General features: G+C 35.0%; 1 protein-coding gene across 6 annotated transcripts in view; it reads right to left on the bottom strand.

The window, feature by feature from the left end:
- The window catches only part of LOC115243371, a 142833-nt gene that overhangs the window by 43711 nt on the left and 76008 nt on the right, over positions 1-23114 (bottom strand). Inside the window, exon 1 of one of the 6 annotated variants that reach the window (XM_029820302.1) lies at positions 950-1126. The exons of 4 other annotated variants lie outside the window; for them this stretch is intronic. In XM_029820302.1, the coding sequence (XP_029676162.1) occupies positions 950-1014 (65 nt within the window). In that variant the 5' untranslated portion in view covers positions 1015-1126. Of the gene's footprint in view, positions 1-949; positions 1127-23114 lie in introns of those variants that run through there. One more of the 6 variants, XM_029820307.1, reaches the window with a different exon arrangement.

Here is a 23114-nt window from a genome sequence, read left to right on the forward strand (position 1 = left end):
TTTTATTATAAGCAATTAAAATTTTTTTTGAGATAATTACAATAGATTCCGGATATCTCTAATAATTACATATCTTTATGCAAAATGCTACGATATTCTCAGATTTGTCATACATGTTTACATTATCAAATCCGAGCATTTGATAATTTGATAATTTTATATTTATTTAATGCTAAACATGGTTGTCAAGAATTCAGAATTTTAGAAAAGTAGTATATTTTAAATGATTGATGGACACATAAAGCTGCTGGATCAGATTGCTGAGCATCGCATTCAACATGGCGATTCAATTCTACTGGCGCGTTGTGTGCATTCGGTATAAGATAAGGAGTTTAAATTCACGCACTCATATTTTGAGGGTTAAATATATCTGTAAATTGTACGTTTTATCACGATAATATATTGCATATGTCATATATATACGTAGGATTGATCCAAAAATATAAATCAAGAGATATTCTGTGTAATTTAGAATCACAAACAGATGCTTTATATAGATAAACGATATCTTGGAACGAAAACAAATTTTATCATATTGTATGTGTGTGTGTGTGTCGAATGATATCTATATGTATGTAATTTGCTTTCTTCTGCTTGCAATATAGCATCGGTTGTTCCAAGATATTGATATACCAGCTGTTCCATAGTACATATACAATCGTAATAAGGCTACATTTTTCCATCTAGCTTATGTTAGACTCAGCTCATTCTAAAGAAAGATTTATATCAAAGCTCAATTATAAAATCACCTAATATTTAGACAAATTAAATTGCAAAAACGAAAATAGACAATAATATCTTATATATTTTTAAATTATAATATTTACCAGAAATTATTCTCGTAAATAAATTAACAATAATGTTTAATTAGTATGGATAAGAAAAATATATGGTATAAAAAAAGAAAATCAACCTCAAATCATAGCGAAAAATTCAATGCAAATATCACCTTATCACTTTTCTACACTTTTTTACCGAACACCCCGTGTATTCTATACAAACAAAGCTCGACATCGTTTAGTGCTTAAATATAGTTCGGGCACAAACATCCACACATACCGACAGACATCTCGCATGTTAGACAGACGTTTTCGCGTGCGCTTTCGCGGACGTTCGCAACGCAACTGCGGCAGCGGAACATCCGGCGCTGCAACGCGCGCGCCCGTCCTCTGTGTGTGTGTGTGTTGTGTGTGTGTACGAGCGGGCGTCACGAGCAAGAAACATCGGTAAGACGCGCGCCGCAGATGCGTCCCCAATTTCATCGCGGAAAAACTTGACGTTGCCTTTACGATCATCCGAGGCACGATTCGCGTCGATTCGAAATGCAGATTGCCGTAGACGTCGGCCGCACCGTGAAAACTTCGCGCGCGTCACGGAGAAAAAAAAATTATCGAAATCACAATGGCGCGACGATGGGGGACTCGAAAAGAATTGCGGAGAAAAATCCCTGCGTCCCTGTGTTGGAACACAGAGAGAATGTCAAGCGTGATTTGTAGACGAAATTTTCATTACGCGTTTTTTCCTCACTATCGGGACGGAAAAAGTTTCCGTTTAATTGACATTTTTGCCTGAACGGGGTATAATTAAATACAACTCAGAGCGCTAATTCGAAGTAACTCGAGAACATTTTCGACTCGATATACGTATGATCGAAATATTCCGAGCAGGAAAAAATTTCAATTATAATTATCAATATTTTTAATTGGACCTTTTCATCAATACACAAAACTGTTCCGAACATACTATTGGCCGCTTTAAAATATTTCAAAACTTGCGATACAGTTATATTTGAGAAATTTTGAAAATATTGCAAATTCGAACACTTAAAAGTATATCGAGCGAATTTTTAATTATTTGATCCTTTGAAGCATAAACAAAAAATTGATGCAAACGAATATAAATAAAATTAATACTCGAAACAATTCTTTTTTAAATCGACGTTCATTCGGTGATCATTTCGATGAATTCGTATAAAACAAAGGATGATAACACGAGATAATTTTTCACGGATATATGTATAACGAAAGTGCTCGGAAATTCTTTTGGCGAGTGAAAATAATCACTCAGTATAACGCGATGCATTATCGTCGGTGCTATCGTTGTTATTGTTGCCGAAACGGCACAAAAGTGGAGACGAAGAAGATGCGACATCTCGTGATTTCGATGTAGCCGACGATTTTTCCATCCATTTTCGTCGCCCCGAAATCGTGAAATACTGCGGGCTGATAGATTTCGAAGAAAACAGAGAAAATATACGATTCCAAGAGAAATCCTGTCGTCGCGCGACGACAGAAATGTCGGCGGAACGTGGATATAATGTCGCGTGCGATTTCAACTGAAAGCCAATTACGCGAAACGGGTTAGGTAAAATAATTCAGACCCGGTAATTCGATCTTCCGCTCGGTAAAAGTCATTTTGTCCAAAGTTCCTTCTTGAACTTTTGGCTGAATCCTCAATGCTTTAATTGATCCAAGTTCTGGCGCTCTCTTGCTCGCCTATCCAGCTTTTAATTGACATAAATTTGAAAATGCATATCATAGTGAGATACTTATGCGGTTTTCTGACAATTAATTCTCGTATATTGTTCCGAAATAATAATTATTAGAGAGATAAGGGTTTAAATAAAATTAAAATACTCGATATAGTGATACGATTAATTATCTATGCAATATCACCCATTTCATGCACCCTTAGATCTAAGATATTAATATTTTCTTTTCATAGCTGGGGCCGCGCATAGTAGCTTTCTATGTTGACAGAAACCTCCATTTTTACTATAATAATATTGTACAATAACAACGTATATGAAAGTTTTAATGAAAGAAAAGCTTTTATTGTCTTTTTCTCTTTTTCTCTTTCAGAGTGAATGTTCGTTAACAAAAAACATAAACAAATATATTCTTTTATAGATAATAAACATTTACATAAATACATAAAGCTAATCCGCGAATGTGTTCGTATTGTGAAAAAGCAATGCATCACTTCGGATAATAAGCAGATTGAAGCGGGACGCGAGGAGGGGAAGCTGTGCATTATGCGCGGATTTAAACCCTTGGAAGCATAATAGAAAGGTCTTTTTCCAGGTATTACATTGTTTCCTTTTTTTTTCACGATATTTCGCCAATGCTCCTATGAGATTAAATTTTTTTCTCTTCTTGGAGAAATAAGATTATTTTTCGACGATACTCTCTACTCTCTCTCAATCGAAAAAATTATATTATCGAAACTAATCTTCTGCCATTTGAATCTCTGCAAATCTTTATTTCGAAGCTACGCATTCAAGAACATGCGCAGCATAGCATCGTAAGAAATCGAACAATTGTGAGAACGCAATGGATGTTTTGATAAATTATTAATACATTTTACCTACATAGGTTTCATATTTTTATTGAATTTTACTTGAACTGTTCACATTTATATCTGCTTCAGAATTTATTTACAAAACTGTACATTGTTATGTATAAAATAAAGTTATCTTGTTGACAGAATAATTATTTTTCTGACGTCAACATGTTTGGTACAAAGCACGCGCGATAGAATTATTTCATTTAACTTTTTAATTAAAATATTTGCTTAATCATATGAATATAATCTCACGAGTAAATGGTAAAGACACATTACCAAGTATGTCATCTGATAAACATATCTATATCTGTATATCTGTTTTTAAAAATTAACACAAAGGTTTAATATCGTTTTTAATTGAAAATGATTGAAATTCGCTTCGAATTGAGATATTATTTCGGTAACAAAATATTACGTCATAAACACGTTAAATATCTCGAATAGTAGAATAAAAATAGCGTCGTATTCCTGAACGCGCCAAAAAGGTCTCCACGTCATCGATGGCAATCAATTTTAATTGTTTTCCATTAAGGGGAGAGAGAAAAACCATCGAACTCGTGACATTAGACGTTGCTAAATCCATCTCTGCTTAAAATTAAAATACTGCAATAAGTATTTATATTTTTGAGCACATATACGTATATATTATTCTATATACTTTTCCACAGGCTTGGTAATGAGAGTAGATAGAACTGCGACACGATATTTCTCACATAAGTGTTACGTAGAAAGAAAATAACTTTTGATCTGAGCGTCGCACTCTCGACGCAAAAGCACTCGTTCACTCTAATTCTTTGCACGTCCCTTCCGTAGGATATATCCCGCAAAAGATAAATTATCCCGCGTGTCGGACAGAATCGTACGAAAAAAGAGATGTACAATTTCTTAATAATAATTTTTCCAACAATTTTCTCCGAAAATTTATCCCCCCTAACATGCAAATTCATCAATTTTTTTTTCGCGACGCTAAAGAGATTATATAAAGGTTCTCGCGAACGCGCGATGCGAAACGCCGGAAATTACCCGAGCAACACCTGCAACGAACTCAAGCGGGACTCTAATGAAAGTTCACAAAAAGAAGATAACAGAGAAGTATTCTTGCGGCGTATTTTAGTTAATTAAGAATGCCCCCTCGAGCTACTTTCTCTCTCTCTCTCTCTCTCTCTCTCTCGTTCTCTTCTTCTTCTCCGCGCGGATCCATTTATATTCTTTCCGCGTTCTCCATTCAGCGACCAGTCATTTCGGCGCATAGCCGACGTATGGACGCGCGTGATAATAATAACGGCAGAGTAATATGAACGATGGTGCCGGACGCGATTGATTTACGAGGAGATAATTCAAGGAGGACTCGCAAAATAAGAGGGCGGCCCGTTGGATCGAGGCGGGCTAAAGTAAAGTGAAGAAGTGGTTCTTCTCAGCGCGAGTTGCGGAAGAGCCACAAGAATAATAACTTCTGGATAATCGTGCGTTCCAGTTTCCATGATTTTATTTTTATCGCTCATTTCGACTCCGTGAATTTAAACGCATAAGTTTATTGTACATTATGCTACCTCGTACACAGTGCAATAATGATAGTCGGCGAAGTCGTGACGCGTTAACTTTCAGATTAACATTATGACTTTGGTTATCTCTGCGAGCACATTTCTAAAGAGGAATTAAATACATCGGAACAATTATGCCGAGGCTTTTACTACTTTCTATTTACGTTCTCTATAGCTGCTTCTTATTCTAACCCTGCCTGCGCGAAGGAACAGTAAAACAGAGAATTCTCTCTCAATGCTTAACGACGTTTAAAGCTAAGTGCCACGCAATTTGGCCATAATAAAGGCTTTAAACGCCACGAGATCTTTGTCTGCATCACAAAAAGTAATATAAATGACGTAAAAGTAATATAACTTTGAGTCTCACATTTTACAACTCGTACATTTTTATAGAATATGTTCGATATAATTATTGTTGTTAAATTTCATCCCGCATTTAGCTGTAGAATATTCGAACGATATTATTTTGATTGTTATTTCAAGCCTATCATGTGTTATCTATTGCATTATATTTTCAATTAAGAAATCGTATCATAATAAATATATTATCTCTATTCAAGCAAAAATCATTCTAACAACGAAAGAGCCGCGATATTTTTTCGAGATGGCATAAAAGTCGCGTTCCAATCATCGCGCAAGCAAGCCAAACGTTTTAATAATCATCCGTCCAATAAATGGACCGGCGAACATTACTGACGAATTGGATTATCGACTAATATACGACACAAACTCATCAATAAATTGACGCGAACAAAGGGACCATCGACAACGCCTCCTCCCTTCCATCGATGTAAAATATCGTTGCAGTAAATGCTATTGAACGGCTGGGAACGGTCAAAACTCCAGTCTCGTTTTTTCCTATTAGTTTCGATAATAAAAGAACTACGTTTCATGGCATTAGAATCATCTTTCTTGAATTATAGTTATGTATCAGGTGTGCCGATTCACATTCAACAATATTGTGTGTGTTTTCCACAAATAATATTATTAAATCTATTGCTTTAAAATATAAAATAAATTAAATAAGTTATTTACAAAATCCGGACATTTGATATATATTCTAGATGAAAAAAAAAATACCCATTCCAATTAATTTTATACCGCTGTTTGGGAGAAAAATTTTATGCAGGAACACGCTTTATCGACGACATATCGTACCTTTAACAGAAGATAAAGTTATTTAATCATTAGAGTTCAAGAATCTGTTATTTATAAATATTTCCATACATCTTTGAACATACATCAAGGCACTGTATTTCCTCATTCGCGCAAGAAAACACACTGTATGTCGAGGAAATCTGTTCGATCCATTGAACCCTCTTCGCTTCGTCGACACACTGAGTGTACGGCGTGAAATATACGAGTTCGCGGGCGAGGGAGAAGCGAAAAAACTAAAAAGACTCATTCCACTAAATGATCACTGTTTTTCTCCCGATTCACCGAATCGCCGTCATATTTCGCACGATCATCTTCGTTAGATTTATCCGAGTGCCCATTTCGCTGTCGAAGTCGCCCCTTAAGAAATCGGCGAGATCGAGTAACACAAAAGCATTGCGGTTATATTGACGAAAAGAAATGCTGTATATATGTATGTATGCGATCACCCCTCCCTCTTCTTGTTCCGCACGAGAGTGGCTTTAAATCGCCTTTCGGTTCTTTCGATCATTTTTCCCTCCTGTCTGGAACACGATGCACTTTACATTACTCTCTCTCTCTTTCTCTCTTTGTCTCTCTTCAATTTGATGTAATATGCATAATTGAGGCTATTCATGCACGGGGTGTTCAAGTATTAATAATCGTCTTTGTAGATGTTAACAAACAGAATTGATTATTGTTGATATTAATAAATCTCAGAGAATAAAACTCAGATATTATGTTAAGCGGAAGAAGAAAAATAATTTTTTATCCTGTAATGAAAAATAATAATAATATATTCGATATATAGATTTTTCGTTGTGTGAGAACCGATATATATTATATAATTACACTTTTAATTTTATTATCATATATGGCTTTAAATTACAGACATTTGATTTAAAACATTTTATCTAATTTAAATTTACATAAATGGCATTTAAAATTTAATGTTTAAATTTATATATAAATTGACTTTAAAATAAAATTTTTTCTTTCAATATATTATACATAACAGTTTTAAACATTTAATATTTAATTTTATATAAATTATTATAATAACGCGACATACTTTTTTAGCTGAAATGTTTCGGACCGAATTTTAAAGATGTATAAATGTAAGCGCAGACAAGCAAGTGCTCCTCTTGAGTCGTGATACGTGCCAATTTGTCGAACGAAATGATATTATCTCTAACAACGAAGTGTCGCGCGTCGGTGAGAGGAACGCCGTTGATCCGCGTTCACGTTTCCGTTTACGGATTTCTCCAACCGTTGCTGATTCAATTTCTGCGAGGTCTGATATGCCCGTATAACGCGAGTGTGTACATATATATACGTATCGAATTGCGGCAAGATGGTGACAGTAAGCTGTCAAACGAGATTGCTTTCAGAACGTCGAACCACCATTGGTGGCAAGGATTTGTCTTGCAGAAAGATGAATATGATATTTTTTTCCACGGACAGTAAAGAACGAAGGTCGCAAAGATTTTGTCGAAGTAACACGTGTCTACGTATTTTGAAATGTCTTTAGAAAGAAAAGCAATCTTTGAGAGACTTTCAAGAATATACTTTATCTATACATATACTATATTTTACAAATATATAAAGAATAAGTGTGAGTGTAAGTGAGACAAAATGATAAATTAAGAATTTTTTTTTAGTAGTACATAAATTTTTTAAAATCTATATTCTATGCTATTGCGCTTTTATTTCAAATCAATAGATATTACTCCCTGAAGTCATTAAAATTTCAATAAAATTTGATAAAGATTATCATTTATATTTCCGTTCTTTCTGGATAAATAATATTTTCCCAATAATATAAAATATTTAACGGAGAAATATTAACACAGTATCTATACTCTCTATATCAACGATTTCTAATGTCTTTTCTCGATTTCTTCAATTTTTTATTACAGATCCTGCCGTTTCCTGTCTTCGCTTAAACGTTTAAATAACGACGCACGAACGGACAAGAGGTAAAGCCCGTCACCAGCATCTTATATAGGATACGTCAAACAGTGGCGGAATTTAACGGAACGGGAAGAACGAGGGTGGGAGTAAGAAAAGGAGGGGGTGCGATGTGGCACGTGAAAGAGACGTGGTGTGCGTCGTAACAATAGCAATCTTAAAAATGTCGATCATACGCGACGACATTGTATCGGCAATGTATACTTGGATTGACAGAACGCGCGTTAACAGCTGATCGATAAATTTCAGTTTCACGCGAAATTACGTGAATCTTTTTCCGCAATATAACTATATAGCATATAGTATATCCGTATGTCTACCAGATATCGTCCACCATAACATCGTCGACGACAGGAAGGGTATGGGAAAGCGCGACAAATTAACGCTGTACGCGAAAAGCTTCCCTCTCGTCTGCTCGTCGCTTCTCGCGCTCGTGGCCCTAAAAATATAATACGCTGTCCATCGTAATGGAGACCGGCGGATAGGGGTCCTAACGCGACATCGATTAGTATCCATTAAGCCCTTGCACACGACATATCGACGCCCGTGTATGCGGTATGGCATAACGCGAGAGAGGGTTGTCATGGTTTCGCGCTGGATGCTGGTCGATATATCAGGTATTGAGACCAATGCGATTCCGGTAAGCTTCGATTTCGATATCGCGAGCCGCGCGAAAACCGAGTTTTGCGCTTACATATATTTGCGACGTAAGATATCTATGCGTTCTACAGTTTATATAGCGCGTTGAATACATGGGATATACCAAAGCTATCCTTGGAATTTTTAGCGTCGATCGAGAAGAGAAAATACGCGCCGAGCTCGAATTGTGCGTCTGTTTTTTCCTTTATCTACAATAAATTTCTCATTGATATAGGCATATCGTTTGATAAAAGATGTTTTACAAGTCGTTTCTTTAGGGATCAGAAGGAGCCACGAACTAGTTTCGATCCAACCTTTGAGAGATTATAATATTGCGACGATAGCATGTATACGATACAGCTGCACCGTTGAAGAAACGTGATTGCAAAATCTTCTAGAAAAATAGATTTATTTATTCTTTTAGAGATGCTGTAAAAAGCAAAATGACAATTATGAAAATAAATAAATATAAACAAAAGATAAACTTTCCGGCCTGTTTCCCTAAAAAAAAATTAATAATCTGAAGATTCGTAATATGCATTTTTTTTTTGTAGTTTTTACGAAAAATACGAATATTTAGATATGATAAATGATAAGTGATAAGGGTTTAATATACCATAAATAACTTAATATCTATATTTAAAAAATGTGATGAATAATTATTATTGACATATTGGATAAAATATATTTATGTATAATTCCAGTTTATCATAATGTCAAAGCTGTATCGATATTCCATTGATGTTGACGTTCAAGGGTTGCAAGAGTTTCCCCGATATTGGTAATTTATGCTAGTTTCTAGCGATTAAGCGTGCGTTTCCGTTCTACAAGCTTAAAGTTAACCGCAACACACGGGGAAACAGATTAATTATCGTAAGATTATCACGAATAGACACACACACGCATATATACACACATACCGTGATGATATTTTGTCTCCTCGATTCGCCGCCGATCGATCGTGTCACGGAATGGGTTTTGATGACCGAATAACGGCGTCGTCCGGTCTGGGTGTAAACCGTAAAGAAGAGCTTTCTTTGATTTATGATATCTCCGACACGCTGACTGATCCATAAATCACGTGAGACACGTGACACTGATAGAATGCGAAGAGGAGATTGGGCGTACCGAAACTTCTTCGCGAATGTCGTGTCCAACGCCTGCATCTTACGCTTTCAAAGTGCAGCGAGGCTAGCACATCAATGAAACAAAACTGTGCAAAACTGATTTATCGCATTATTCATTGTTAATGGAAAAAAGACGAATTTTAAATAGACGAACTTAAACATTTTTCGACGAACTTTAAAAATACACTCAAGATATGTATACATGTAATTGAAATTTAAAAAGCGCTGTAATATATGAAATATATTTTTTTACTACTGCTTTTATTAAACAATATACTGCACAAATATTATATTTTCGTGTAATTTATACACAATCTTGTTCCTGAAAAATGCTATTTCATCAATAGAATGTTAATTATGAACGTATAAATATCTGAATTTCTATAGAGAATTATCATATTAAGAATTGAAACAAAATTTTTATCAGAAATTATAAATTCACAGTTTTAATGAGATTATTTTATTCAAAAAATTATATAATAAAATTTAAACTTGCAATACAACAAATTATTGCGGAAAATTCTAATTAATAAAAAATACCATTTTTAAAAATTATATATTTCTTTATCTTTATGCAAGAGAGAGAGAGAGAGAGAGAGAGAGAGAGAGAAAGGATGCATATTGGTCCCCCTCATGATGTTTACGATTTTTTGCACTCTGTTATCTGTCATATAAAAGTCAAAAGTATTGGAAGATTATATGTCATCGACGAGACAAATTTTTCAGAGGGATTAATCTCGAGCGTTTAGCGTGTTACAGTAGCGACAACAATTTTCACGAAGGAATACATTTTTTTGTTTTTATCGAACTTTCAGCGGCGAGCATCGTTACCACGCAAAGCCGGCACCAAGTGAACGTAATCGCGCGAGACGTGTTATCACTCGCAAATACGGGCTGTCCCAGCCCGGCGCCGATCCATCACATGTTGTGATTGATGGAAAAGCGAAACCGCTAAACGCGCCAAATTACTTGGTTAATCGAGCAAAATGCACAAGCACGCGGGCGAGCGCGCAATGAATGACAAATGAGAGGCCCGTCAGATATCGACGTTTCCGTTGGGACCGAGCTGTGATTTCGCGCTATCCGAGATAAGACGAAAGGTAAATCGTTACAAGTTAATCTAAGTTAATCGGCGGTTAATCAATTCCTGATGAAACGGGCATGATTCTCAAGTTTGCGGTAGGAGACTCTTCGAACATAATTAACGAGGCGTTCGGAAAAGAATGGACCAATCATTCGACAGACCAACAAGCGACCGAAAACAAATAGCCAATTTATTAATTTGTCGGCGAAGCAATCCTTCGGTCGCGTTTCGATTTACTTGACGAGCTGTTTAATTCATACAAGAATCATATCAATCTCACTCAAATTTTACGATAAACGCAAAAGATATCGAAGTGTTATCTTTAAAAGTGCTAAGAAAACATGTTTATTAAATATTCGTTGGAATCTGGCGGACATAAAAATATTCTGAAGCTTCTTATCTTTAGTTATTCTTCGTTATTTTCAGATATTATCCATTTTTGCGAAAAATAAAAATTTGTTTATTTAATTATTTATTTAGTGAAATTTTTAGTTTATAAAGAAAAAACCGAAGAGAAATGTGTGAAAAGAAATTTATAGGCGATTAATCAATTTTATATAAAATTAAAAATATTTTTCGACGATAATTATCTAGGATTATTGTATCTAAAACTATTGAAGATTATCAAAAAATTAAGATTATATAAATGCGATTATCTACATCATCTTATGAGATTTATAATTAAATTTATATTAAGTCCAAGAGAAAAAAGTTCCACATATACAAGAATGGACAAAGCCATTTTTCAAGTATAAAACATTCTTGTGCGTCAATTATCACTTATCACAATTATCACAATCAAGCATGAAATAATTGATTACGTAAATAAGTGAACTACCTGCTGAATTCTTTCAAGTGACGAATGACAGTTGGACTCTTTAAACTGATGCAAGCTCTCAACGTAATAAAGTCGGTACACTACTGTACACACAGTATGCATGCGAAATATTTATATGCTCACCATGCTCGTACGGTATTAAGCGCGGAAAAAAACATGGGTTTGTGCGCGAGGTAGCTTCTATAAATATTTACGCAAAAACGGGAATTTGTCCGACCTATGGTCCCGCGCGGGTTCGACATTTTTATCATGCGAAGGAGGCCGAATCCATGCGCGCGAGTGCATCGAGTACATTCCGCGAGTACTACTACCGTCTACCTTCGTGATCGGAATTAATTCCATTCCGGCATCCTCGATGGGGAACGTCCGCAGAGAGAGGGAGGGAGAGAGCCCTTGGACATTTTCGCGTTCACTGCGTGAACTCGGTCGCGGTTGAAAGGAAAGACGAGGAAATGCGACACGTATAACGCTCGTATTGCGAACCGAAGTGGCGAAAACGGCGAAATAACCGTAGAGGAAATATCCGCGAAGGATCGAAGGGAGGGAGGCAAGGGTGGGTTCTGCAAGTGTGCTGACGGCATTCAATGGAAATTCTACCCCGCTCGAGACTAATGGCGCAGCAAATGTCTGGTCGGCAGCGATGCTTTAATATTGGAGCTCGGATGGTGACAGTGGCGTTAGTAACGGCATCGCATATACTCCCAAGTCAGATTGAAAAAAAAAAAAAAGAAAACGAGAGAAGGTTGAATAAAAACGAAATGAAAAGGAAGGATATCGAATTTATCATCTGTTATTTACGCCGGTAAATTACGCCAATCGCAGCCTTTAAATTTTATTTTCCTTAGCGTGAACACATTTTGCCGCCCGTTACTAATACTATCACGGAGTAAAAGATGAAGCGGAAAATAATGGAGATCAAAGTTGTCGAAAATATAAAGATGAAGAAAATATCGAAGGTCCGTCGAGTGTCTTTGCGGAGAAAAAAAGGATTCGAAAGTTTAACCTATTACAGACTCTGGCACTGCCGTAAAAAAATGCGAAATAAAGTTAAAATAAATTGTAACAAAAAATTTAAACATTTTTGTTGGAATTTCTTCGCAGAGAAAAGTGCGCGTTTAAATAAATATATTTTTTCTAAGAGTGTATAGATATATTTTTTATATTATATATCTAAAGATTTCTTTTTCACACAAAAGTTCAAATATTTTATTTTAAAAACCTAGATATATAAAAAAAATCATTAAAAAAACTTTCAATAAATCTAATAAATAATAGTTAATTCGCTTCATTTAGAATTTGAATGAAATTAGTTATTTATCCTATTCATATCACAGCTATAATCTTGACTCGACGTTCAAACTGAATAATTGCCAATTAAACGGTAATGTGGACGAAATGAACAAACTATTACTCGTAATATTTAATGGAAAAACCGATCTCTTTCAACGATTTTCTACGCGATTGTGATTGGCAAGAATATCTACCAGTTACAAAGAAATAAATCAAAAATATAAATTGTCGGAACTTTTTCTCCGATAATTAAAATCACCGGGTTTTTCAAAGTTGATGAGAAAAAAAAATTACAATACTCTGTCTGATATACATATACTGTCGATGAACTATATGCACATGTATTTGCGTAGGGAAACGGAGCAAGGATTCCGGAGATTACATCGATCCATTTCGCTCACGTTTGTCTCTTAACTAGCGACTAGTTTATCAAACTATGTGTGCGTCGCATAAGAAATTTTATACTATTAGTATTTTAAACGTATTTTTTTAGAAGTTCTATATTTTATTGTTAAATAAAATCTATCAATGTAATTATGATATCGTGATACTTATATAATTAATGATTATAATAAAATCATTACGAAAAAATAACAAACCTTTTAATATCTAAAAGATAAAATAATCAGAAATATTTACTTTAATTGTAAATTTTATTTTTATATCGAAATAATTCCCTTTTATATATTTACCCTTTCTTTTACATTCATCAAATAACAATTATTTCTATTTTTCTATTATGTAAATAATGAGAAAAAATTAATAAAAATTTAAAAAATAATAAACAAAGAATGATTTTTAATACACTCAATTATTTTATTAAGCTTCGAAAACTTTTCCATTCTTCTTAATTAAAGCTAATTAAAGCTGTTTTGATACATGTAAAATCTTCAAAACAGATGTATTTTTGTTTTTAAAAAAAGTTTCGCATCATCAGAGAGTATATCTGATTTTAGACCATTATCGAAGTATTAATCTGAAACCATCGCTGAAACACGCGTTAGCGAACGACAGGAGAGGAAATATGAGTATTTACACAGGTGATGAAACGAGGGACGTGGGCAAGAATGCGTCTACCGATATTAATTAATGGAATGCGTCTTGCGCGCAATATTTGCTCGTATACAATGGCCAGGGTCAATCGAGGCCTGCGCTCGTGTTGCGCTCTGCAACGGGACACCGTGTGTATATATGTTCTTATCCGTGCACGCGAGCACACACGCACACCTGCATACATTTATTCGCGATTCTCTCCCTATTTACTTTGGCAAATATACGCGCCGCTGCCGGATCCTTAATATAGAATATTACGACGGGGAGGATGTACATTCGTGCTTATCCCGCATAGAAACCACAGGTGAAACCGAATACAGGAAGATGAGTTATGCTAATCGCCGCCGATTTTGATTTCGCGAATATTTAACGAACCTTCTCGTCGTTTCCTATCGCGATAAATCATTTTCGTTTACACGCGTTTACACTTTTTACAATTTCTTAATTTCTTATATATATATTAGATATTCTAGTAAAATAAATTATTTAAGTAAAGTAATAATTAAATAATAAGTATAGCGATAAATTACTATAAGTTAAGGTTTTAACTAAATTCTAGAATAAGTTCCATTTTTTTATAAATTTATTTTTTGATGTTTAGATATATTTAATTAGATGAATCGATTTTTCAAACTAAATGAAAAAATTTCATTAAAAATTGAAAAAAAAAACACGATAATTTTGAGATATCTTATGTAAAATCTTGACTTTTACTTTTTCGTTATTCGCATTTCCGACAATGAGTTCATTTAGATGCGTAAGCTATTAATTCCTTTCCTCTAGGGATCTCCCATATACATACATACGTTCATGCATGATGAATTTAAACGGTGCCTTGAGAATGTAAATGTATCGCGAATTACTCTGCACATCCTCGACCAGCTCAATTATGACATGAAATATTACAACTATCAGCTCTCTCCTTCTCTTTCTCGCTTGAGAAAATTATTTTCATCGAAGATATCTAATGCGATCAATGATATTAAATTTACGTATCACTCCTTTCTTTAAACGGTCCGCGCACTGCGCGTTAATTGCATTGTGCATAATCATGCCTTCTCCGGCAAAATGATATTTCCAACCTTGGAGCTTCTTAGAATGCTCCTCTCGCGTATATTTTACAATGTTAACTCGCATGGGGCGAATGACTACATTACTGTCGCGAGTCTCCCCGTTCCCACGATCAACAAGCAGATCTTGCGAGCAATTTGTTGTACAACGTTCGTGATGGCACGAACATGGAATAAATGAGAAGATGCGTTAACGAACGCGGAGAGTTTCGCGCGGCGGAAATAAAATAAATATCAGGGAAATAGCTCGCCGCGCGCGCGCGCGTAATACGGTCATCACGATCGACCACGGCGATCGTAAATTGTGAGTGGCAAATAACTGGAACGGGTGTACCGTTGCGAAATCCATTTCGCGACCATTAATAATTATCGTCTTAATTATCGCGATAATTACACGTTGCCTGCGTCCCGCGAATTGTCGGATTTTCATGCTTTTGCGACGAGTACAATTAATTCGGTTTTTAATTCGAAATAGTTTGAAAACACACAAGTCGACGGTCGATCTCTAAGACTTTCCTATGAATTCGATATAATCGAAGCGAGAGAAGAGATCTATAAGCGTCTTTTTGAATTTAGACAGCACTTTCTATTCGTTTATTTTCAAATCGATCCTTGAATGAAATAAAAAAATTGATCTATAAATTTTTTCGTATAATAAAAACATAACATATGAACACGTGTTAGTAATTTTTTATTTATGAGGTCCAAACTTTATCGATTATATCGAAATCTCCTGCAAATAGGGTGCCAAATTTACAGAGATGTTCGTTGGACCTCACAGAATTAGATCTGTAAATAAAAGAGAGATATAATCGGATGGAAAGGATTAAATCCGGATGATCGATTTTCATGCGGGATATATAATGGAGACATGCGCCAATCCATGTTTGCCGAAACATGTTGACGAAGTTAATATTTATCTTTCGGTGAAACGTTATAAGCGAGAAATCGTTATCGTTCGCCGTCGTACTGATATTTTCGTTTTTAAATGCGCGCTGAGATAAAAGATCCGCTAGATTTTCTGCAATAAAACGGGACAATGTATATACGTATATATGTATGTGCACGCTCATAAAAAAAATAATAAAAAATAAAAATAATTCTGGCAAAATAAAAATAAAATATATACCATATAATTGGTTTTTTCATTCTCTTGATGTAAAAAATTAAATGCAAACTGAAATTGATGGAAGTATCACGAATAAACCTCCGATTTTGTGTTTACGAAATAAAAAATATGATGTATAATATCATACAAATATGTCATTTATCAAAATTATGTAACGAATTGATAGAATACGGAATAAATATGAAAATTTATGCCTTTATTGACACATAAATAAGGATATACTAATCGATTAATCTTTATTTCACAAGTCGCGAGTGCACATTGATTCCATATTTGAAGGATTCTTGTAGCCAATAAATTTCTGATTTGATACAGTAAATTATAAAGAAAATTTCTGATTTCTAATCGTTAAAAATTAATTATATATATATAAATTACAACTAGTAATTCTATTGTCGGAAAATCATTTCTCTTATCCATTTCATCGTGAATAAAATATCGCATATATAAACAATGAAGAATAGAGAAATGTATATAACGTAATTCTTTGTTGAACGAAAAATTCATAAAAGTTTCGTAAAAATTTAAATAAATTTTATAAGAATTATTGAAAATAATCACACACATTTATTATTCTACTTTGCCTGATATCTCATTATTTAAATCCTCCTTAAGAAAAAACCTTCATTAAAAACAAAATTATTTATAATCTTTATAATTATTTATAATATATAAAATTATTTATAATCAGCTTTCAAAAATTCTAAAAAAATCGTCTTATAAAATCAAACTTGCCGATAGAGAATTTTCTTTTTCCTCTCCTATAAAAATCTTCCATAATTTTCTCTCATAAAAATCGTACGCGCACAGCTGATCTCGATGGTAACCTTTGACAGAATTCGGCGCGTCGCGTCGCATACCGGCACGTAGTGCCATCTGTTGCGGTGCCACGGAAGATTCCGAGAGAGAGACGCCGCTCATCGGATGACGTATCGTCGTCGCGACGCGCGACGTTCAATGTCGACGCATACGAGCCGGGGTACACCGGAAGGGAAGCATCGAGCGCATCCGGAGAGCGAGAGAAGAGGGGCCCCCTCGGCGCGATCACTATAATTTCCTGTCCGCATTTATATATACGCGCGACGTTATAGAGCGGATAGAGCGAATTCTGATGCGGAAAGGAAGTGAAAGAGAGAGAAAAGATGCGAGCGCGGTAGACGCTAGACGCGCACGTGAAACGCGGCACACGTGTGTGCACGCGTCGTGGTGCGTCGGCCAAGCGTGCACCGCGGGAATTAGAGCGACCACCTCAAGTCGCCGATTCGTGGAACGATTTTTAGCGTACATTGGCAACAACATTGTACCGTAGAAACCGTGCAGAGATTACCGAGTGCAGGATTGGAAAAAAAAATTAACGTTATTTGAGCCTCCTCGCAAAAATTTCGAGACACTAATAAAATTTGTGAGTTTATAAATCCATTCAAAATAAAAAGTTCTTTTTATACATTAAGTGAGAATCAGGAATGCGGATGAATAATTACATTGTTTGTGTTGAATAATGTCAAATGTATTATACTTTAGCAAAATTTTTATTTGGCGTTTAATTATATTATGGTATCGAATGTTAAATCTGGAATAACTGTGATACAAATGTTTTTACTAAGGAAACATTGTGTGCTATCAAGTTCTGAGATAATGTAATTTATGTAATAAACTTATACATGACATTATCTCTACTAATATGTAGATATCATTAAATATATTTTCAATATCTATGTCTTGTAATATTTAAAACTTGCATACCCATCAAAAATTTACCGCTGCAATCAAATTTACGCGTATATTTCATGCAAAACAGAATATAAATATTAATAATAATTTATATGAGAATCTTGTAGAAGCAATATACATTTTAATGATCTTTTTTTTTTTGTTTTTTTTTTCATTGAGCGCGTGATACATTATCCATTGTAAGATTGCTTCTTCCTGAGATAGGTATTTCAATGACACAATAGGTGACTCGGCTAATGCTTTATTTTGAGAAGAGAACGGTTAACCGGAGCACGCGCTTTTCATAATGAACAAAATTACCTCAGATTCCCACAGGGATATCGAGATTCAAGAAACGACGGGGAGGGGGACGATAGTCCGACCTTGACATCCATGCAAGGCTGGATTTAGCCAGTGTGCGTGCCACACATTTACACTGATACGAATCCGGGCAAGGTTACCGCGATACTACTACCATACGCTGCTTAATTACGCGTACGTGCTACTTTTCCAAAGAGTCATTAAACGACCGATTTCAATTTCATAGACCGCGAATAATTTATCGCTTACCTGCCCCGTATTCTCCCGTCATCCCGTAATAAAGTCGTTGCCCCTTCGGCGGCGCGCGTACGAGAAAATGCGCGGCAGTTGTGTTGTTTATTTACCGCGATAGCGGGCATAAAAGCGATTAACGCGCGCGAGTATTGATAAACGATTCGCAGACACGCGATATCGAGAGCTCTTGCTTCTCGAACGTAACAGGATCCGGCGAGGCTGGAAGCATCGATCGTCCTTTCTCGATAATCGTTCACCGTCTCGATGGAAAAACATACGACGATAAATTGCTTGTACTTTTTGTTGAACGATCCAACGAAATCTCTGGATTCTAAATTCTAATGATATTAAGGGTTCTGCATTTTATAAATATAAGATGTTTGAGTAAACTTTTTTCTCGCTTTCTGTTCGATATATAAATTTATTAATTTATTTTAATGTGATTTTCTTTTAATAAAAATATGATTGGTTATCATCTTCATATACGATTTTTTAATATTCATTTTATAAGTATAAGATGTTTCAGTAAATTTTTTTCTCGCGTTCTGTTCAATATATAAATTTATTGATCTATTTTAATGTGATTTTCTTTTAATAAAAATATGATTGGTTATTATCTTCATACACGATTTTTTAATAGTTTTTTGTAATAAAAGATTGAAACTGATATAATTTCGACAATTTAAGAGATTTTGAGATATTATATTTATTAAAAGAGAGTCTATTGCTTTGAAATTAATAATTACAAAGGATAATTTCAATCAAAATGATTAATTCAATCTCTCTTTGGTATTAAATCGTCCGAAAATTGATCGCGGATTCTAAACTCTTTATCACTTTCAGCAAACATTAGAACGCACTAATTTGTCGTGTGTAATCTGCCGAAATCAATAGCATCTGGAATTAACATGTTGACGAGGTTAAATTAGCGCTACACATCGGGACACTGTGCATTAAACTGGGCATGATTATTAGCATCGAACTATCCGCGCCTAGTAATTAACTTCGACGGACCGACATGTCGACGTATGTAAATATTTCCATTATGGACGACCTGTCAGAAATTGTTGCTAGCATAATTCATTATGCGCAGCGCTAACAACACAGAGTGTTTCTCCGTCGTGTGTGCACACACATCGGCCTTCTTCGGAGGATATTACATATATACTTTGCCCGGCTCTCCTCATCCCCGCGTCGCGATCATCATTGCGAGCAAGTTTTTCACTCTATCCGAGACGCGAGCGAAACATTAATTAGAGGCGACTTTTATCGGGAGCGCGGCTCTCCCGTCACAGCGCATATATAGAGCTCGAAGTGCATTTATAATTGAGAAGATTAAACGAGATTAAGGATCTCATCGAACATTCGGTGAGAATACGTAAAAAGCAGAAACTAAAGATATCGATTCGTGTATAAGCCTCGCAGGCTCGATCGTAATTATGAAATAAAGATTAGAAAAATACAGTACTATATAGTTGGAGTCTATATGCAGGCTTTGTTAAAGAGAATGACACAAAACCTGAAATAAACAAAGAAAAATCCTTCGATAGAATATCATGTGATTTGAAGAAGGAAAAAAAAAAATTGTTCGGTTAACAAAATTGTAATCAATGATATATTAGAATTCCAAGCGCGAGCACCAATTTAAATCTACTACCATCATTGTTAAATCGAATCAAGATTGCCACGCAAATAGAATTCGGAAATTTCGTTATTTTACACTATATAAAATACACTATATATGTATATTTTTTGATCACATTTTTGATTTCCCAACTTTTTACAAATAATCTTGGATCAATTTACAATTTACGAGATTCTGCAAAATCTTGTTACTTGTAGATACTCGAATTTCTCGACGAGACGAATCGCTTACTTTCGCTCTTGTCGACTCAGTGATAGACACGAATACGTTGATCTTACAACGGCGACTATACCTATATATTTATATACATCGGAGAGATAAACGAGAGAGACAAGCCGCGCTCCAATTCGCTTGGTATACGGAATAGAAGATATATATATCGAACGCCATCGATTTACGTCGGCGATAAAGGCAACGGGATTCGACGGAAAGGAAACGCGTTTGAAACGCGTCGGTATTTCGCATTCCGCTACTACTGTACAGTCTAGCCATTGCAACGTGGCGGTCTTAAATATATAGACACGAGTCAGACGGGGAGATGCGGATACCGACAATATCGAGTAAACTCTCTCTCTCTCTCTCTCTTCATCTCCGTTAATTTCCATATCGCCAAACCAGTCAGCTTCACCTCGCTGCTCTTCCCGGTTCGCGCCGTTTTTTCTTATGCAAACCGCGGCTTTAATTCCGTTGCGAAAAAAAAAAAGAAACAGGCGAATGCCGAAAAAGAATAGGAAATTGCCGCGTACGATCAAATATTGCCACTGACTATGCTGTGGCAATATTGCTCGATGCTGTGTTAATCGGAATGAATAAAGTTTTCACTCTTTTGAACGTGAAATTTCGATTAGTTCTTTAAAGCTGCCAGTTTGATACGATAAACTCGATAAAGCGTTTATTACTTGTTTGATCGTTATAAATGATTAAATTGCATTCTCGATAATCACGGATGAAAATGCAAACGTAAACTGCCAATGTCTATTTGATTTGATTAACATGCTTTACGCGCGTTAAATATTGTATTTTCGAGAAAGATTCCGAGAGAAAATTTTGTTCGGTTTTCTATAAATAAATTTATGATTGTGTAATAAGATAATCTTCTTTTTTTATCTCGAGTCACTCGCTGTAACTTTGGAGACTTAATTCTTAATAACTATAATCTTTATCTCTCGCGATATTATATTTGTAATCACAGAGAGTTGTATTTATCACCCAGCATTTTCTTACTAATCTGTTTACCGAACTTTAGATCTTGCAATATTGCCCAAGTTTGCGAGAACCCCGCGGCAGCTAAAAAACAGTCAAAACTAATGAAAATTCGTTTCGATTCGCGCTTCAAGTTTCTTGGCGAAACGCGTGATATAATTCGTAATACTAGAAAACGGAATGTAGGTATGTAGATATAAAGTTTCTAGCCGCATACACGAAGTAACGCTACGTGGAACTTCAAAACTTGCAATTGCGAATCGCAATCAAGCCACGGATACGTATGTACGAGCGCGTGCTTTCGAGTTTTCGACGAGTTTTCGATGCGATTCGACACCCGGATGCCGACACTCGTTCCGAGAGTTAACGAGCCAAACTAGATTGAAACGATTTACCAGGCAGCTCGATCTCGCAATCACGTTGACTGCTCGACAACGTGCGAAACCAACCGGATACCACCCACATAATCAGAATTATTGATAAATTTTATATTCAATATATAGCGACATATTTTCTATTTTAATATTATTAAAAATTGGACAGTATCTTTTCATGAATGTAAAAAATATTTCTAATTCAGTTAATAAAAAATAAATTATTTTCTTTATTTGTGAATGGCATACTTTATTAAAAATTATTATCTTCGTATAATTAAGTGGATTAATAAAAATAAAATTTCGAATTAATTTGCGAAATTTAGAGAATTGAGACATTTGTAGGATCAAGCTGAACATATTGTCTAAAATTGTCGGAATATAATAATTACGGAAAAATTACGAATCTGTCATTTATTTTGTCTTGCTTTATCGTCGCGTATCAATCTTAAAACATCACATTTTTAAGAAATAAACCGAATAAATCGCTTCAATCCAGCAGATGTCTCACCGTTACGAAGAAATGTAACGGTGAGACATCTGCCTCGCGTCCGTTTTCCTCTATTATATATACATGCGTTACACGTTTTATAATATTCGAATTGACGTTCAATCATTTTACGATCGCATTGCGAAATAAAATAGATTGCATACAGAGAGGAAATAAAATCGGATACATCCGAGCGGATCGAGATACTTCCGGCAACAGCTGCGTATTCTCATCCAAACTCTCTTTTCCCTCTCAACCGTTACCTTCTCAGTCGCAGAACAGCAAGCGAGCTACTTCCTTTCTATTATGTAAGATTATTGGAATGCGAGAGTAACTGGATAACGAAGGCGATTTAGGAATGTACGTTATGCCACGGCAATGGAACACAGGACGCATTCTCTCTATTCTCTCCATTCTCTCTATTCTCACGTATTGTATTATTTTAAACGTCATCTCCTCTTCCGCTTCATTCACTATATTATATGTCCTAGAATCGTCATTATTGATTTTATTATGATAATGAAATCTTTAACCGCGGAGATTTTCTCAGAGTAAATATTAGAGACGTCATCGTTTTTCGATATTTTCGATTTTTAATTCCTTCGTGAGCACATAATTCTCACAGATTCTATTGAAGCTAAATTTATTTAAAGATTAAATAAAAAAATTAAATTTCTCTCGTTATTTGTTCGTCTGAAAAGATAAAACTGTCTTCAATTTCTAAAAAAAATTTTTGTATTCTTCATACACGTTATTTTGTATTTATACATATTATATTTATATTATACAAAAAAGTATCAATTACATAACGTTAAAAAAAATACTTAAATTCATTCATTATTTAAAATATACTTTTATGTCGTTAATAATTCAAAATCTTTGAAACAGCAGGCATTTTACACGAGATCGAATGACA

This window comes from Formica exsecta, unplaced genomic scaffold, assembly GCF_003651465.1.
Source record: "Formica exsecta isolate Colony F162 unplaced genomic scaffold, ASM365146v1 scaffold72, whole genome shotgun sequence".
NCBI lineage: Eukaryota > Metazoa > Arthropoda > Insecta > Hymenoptera > Formicidae > Formica > Formica exsecta.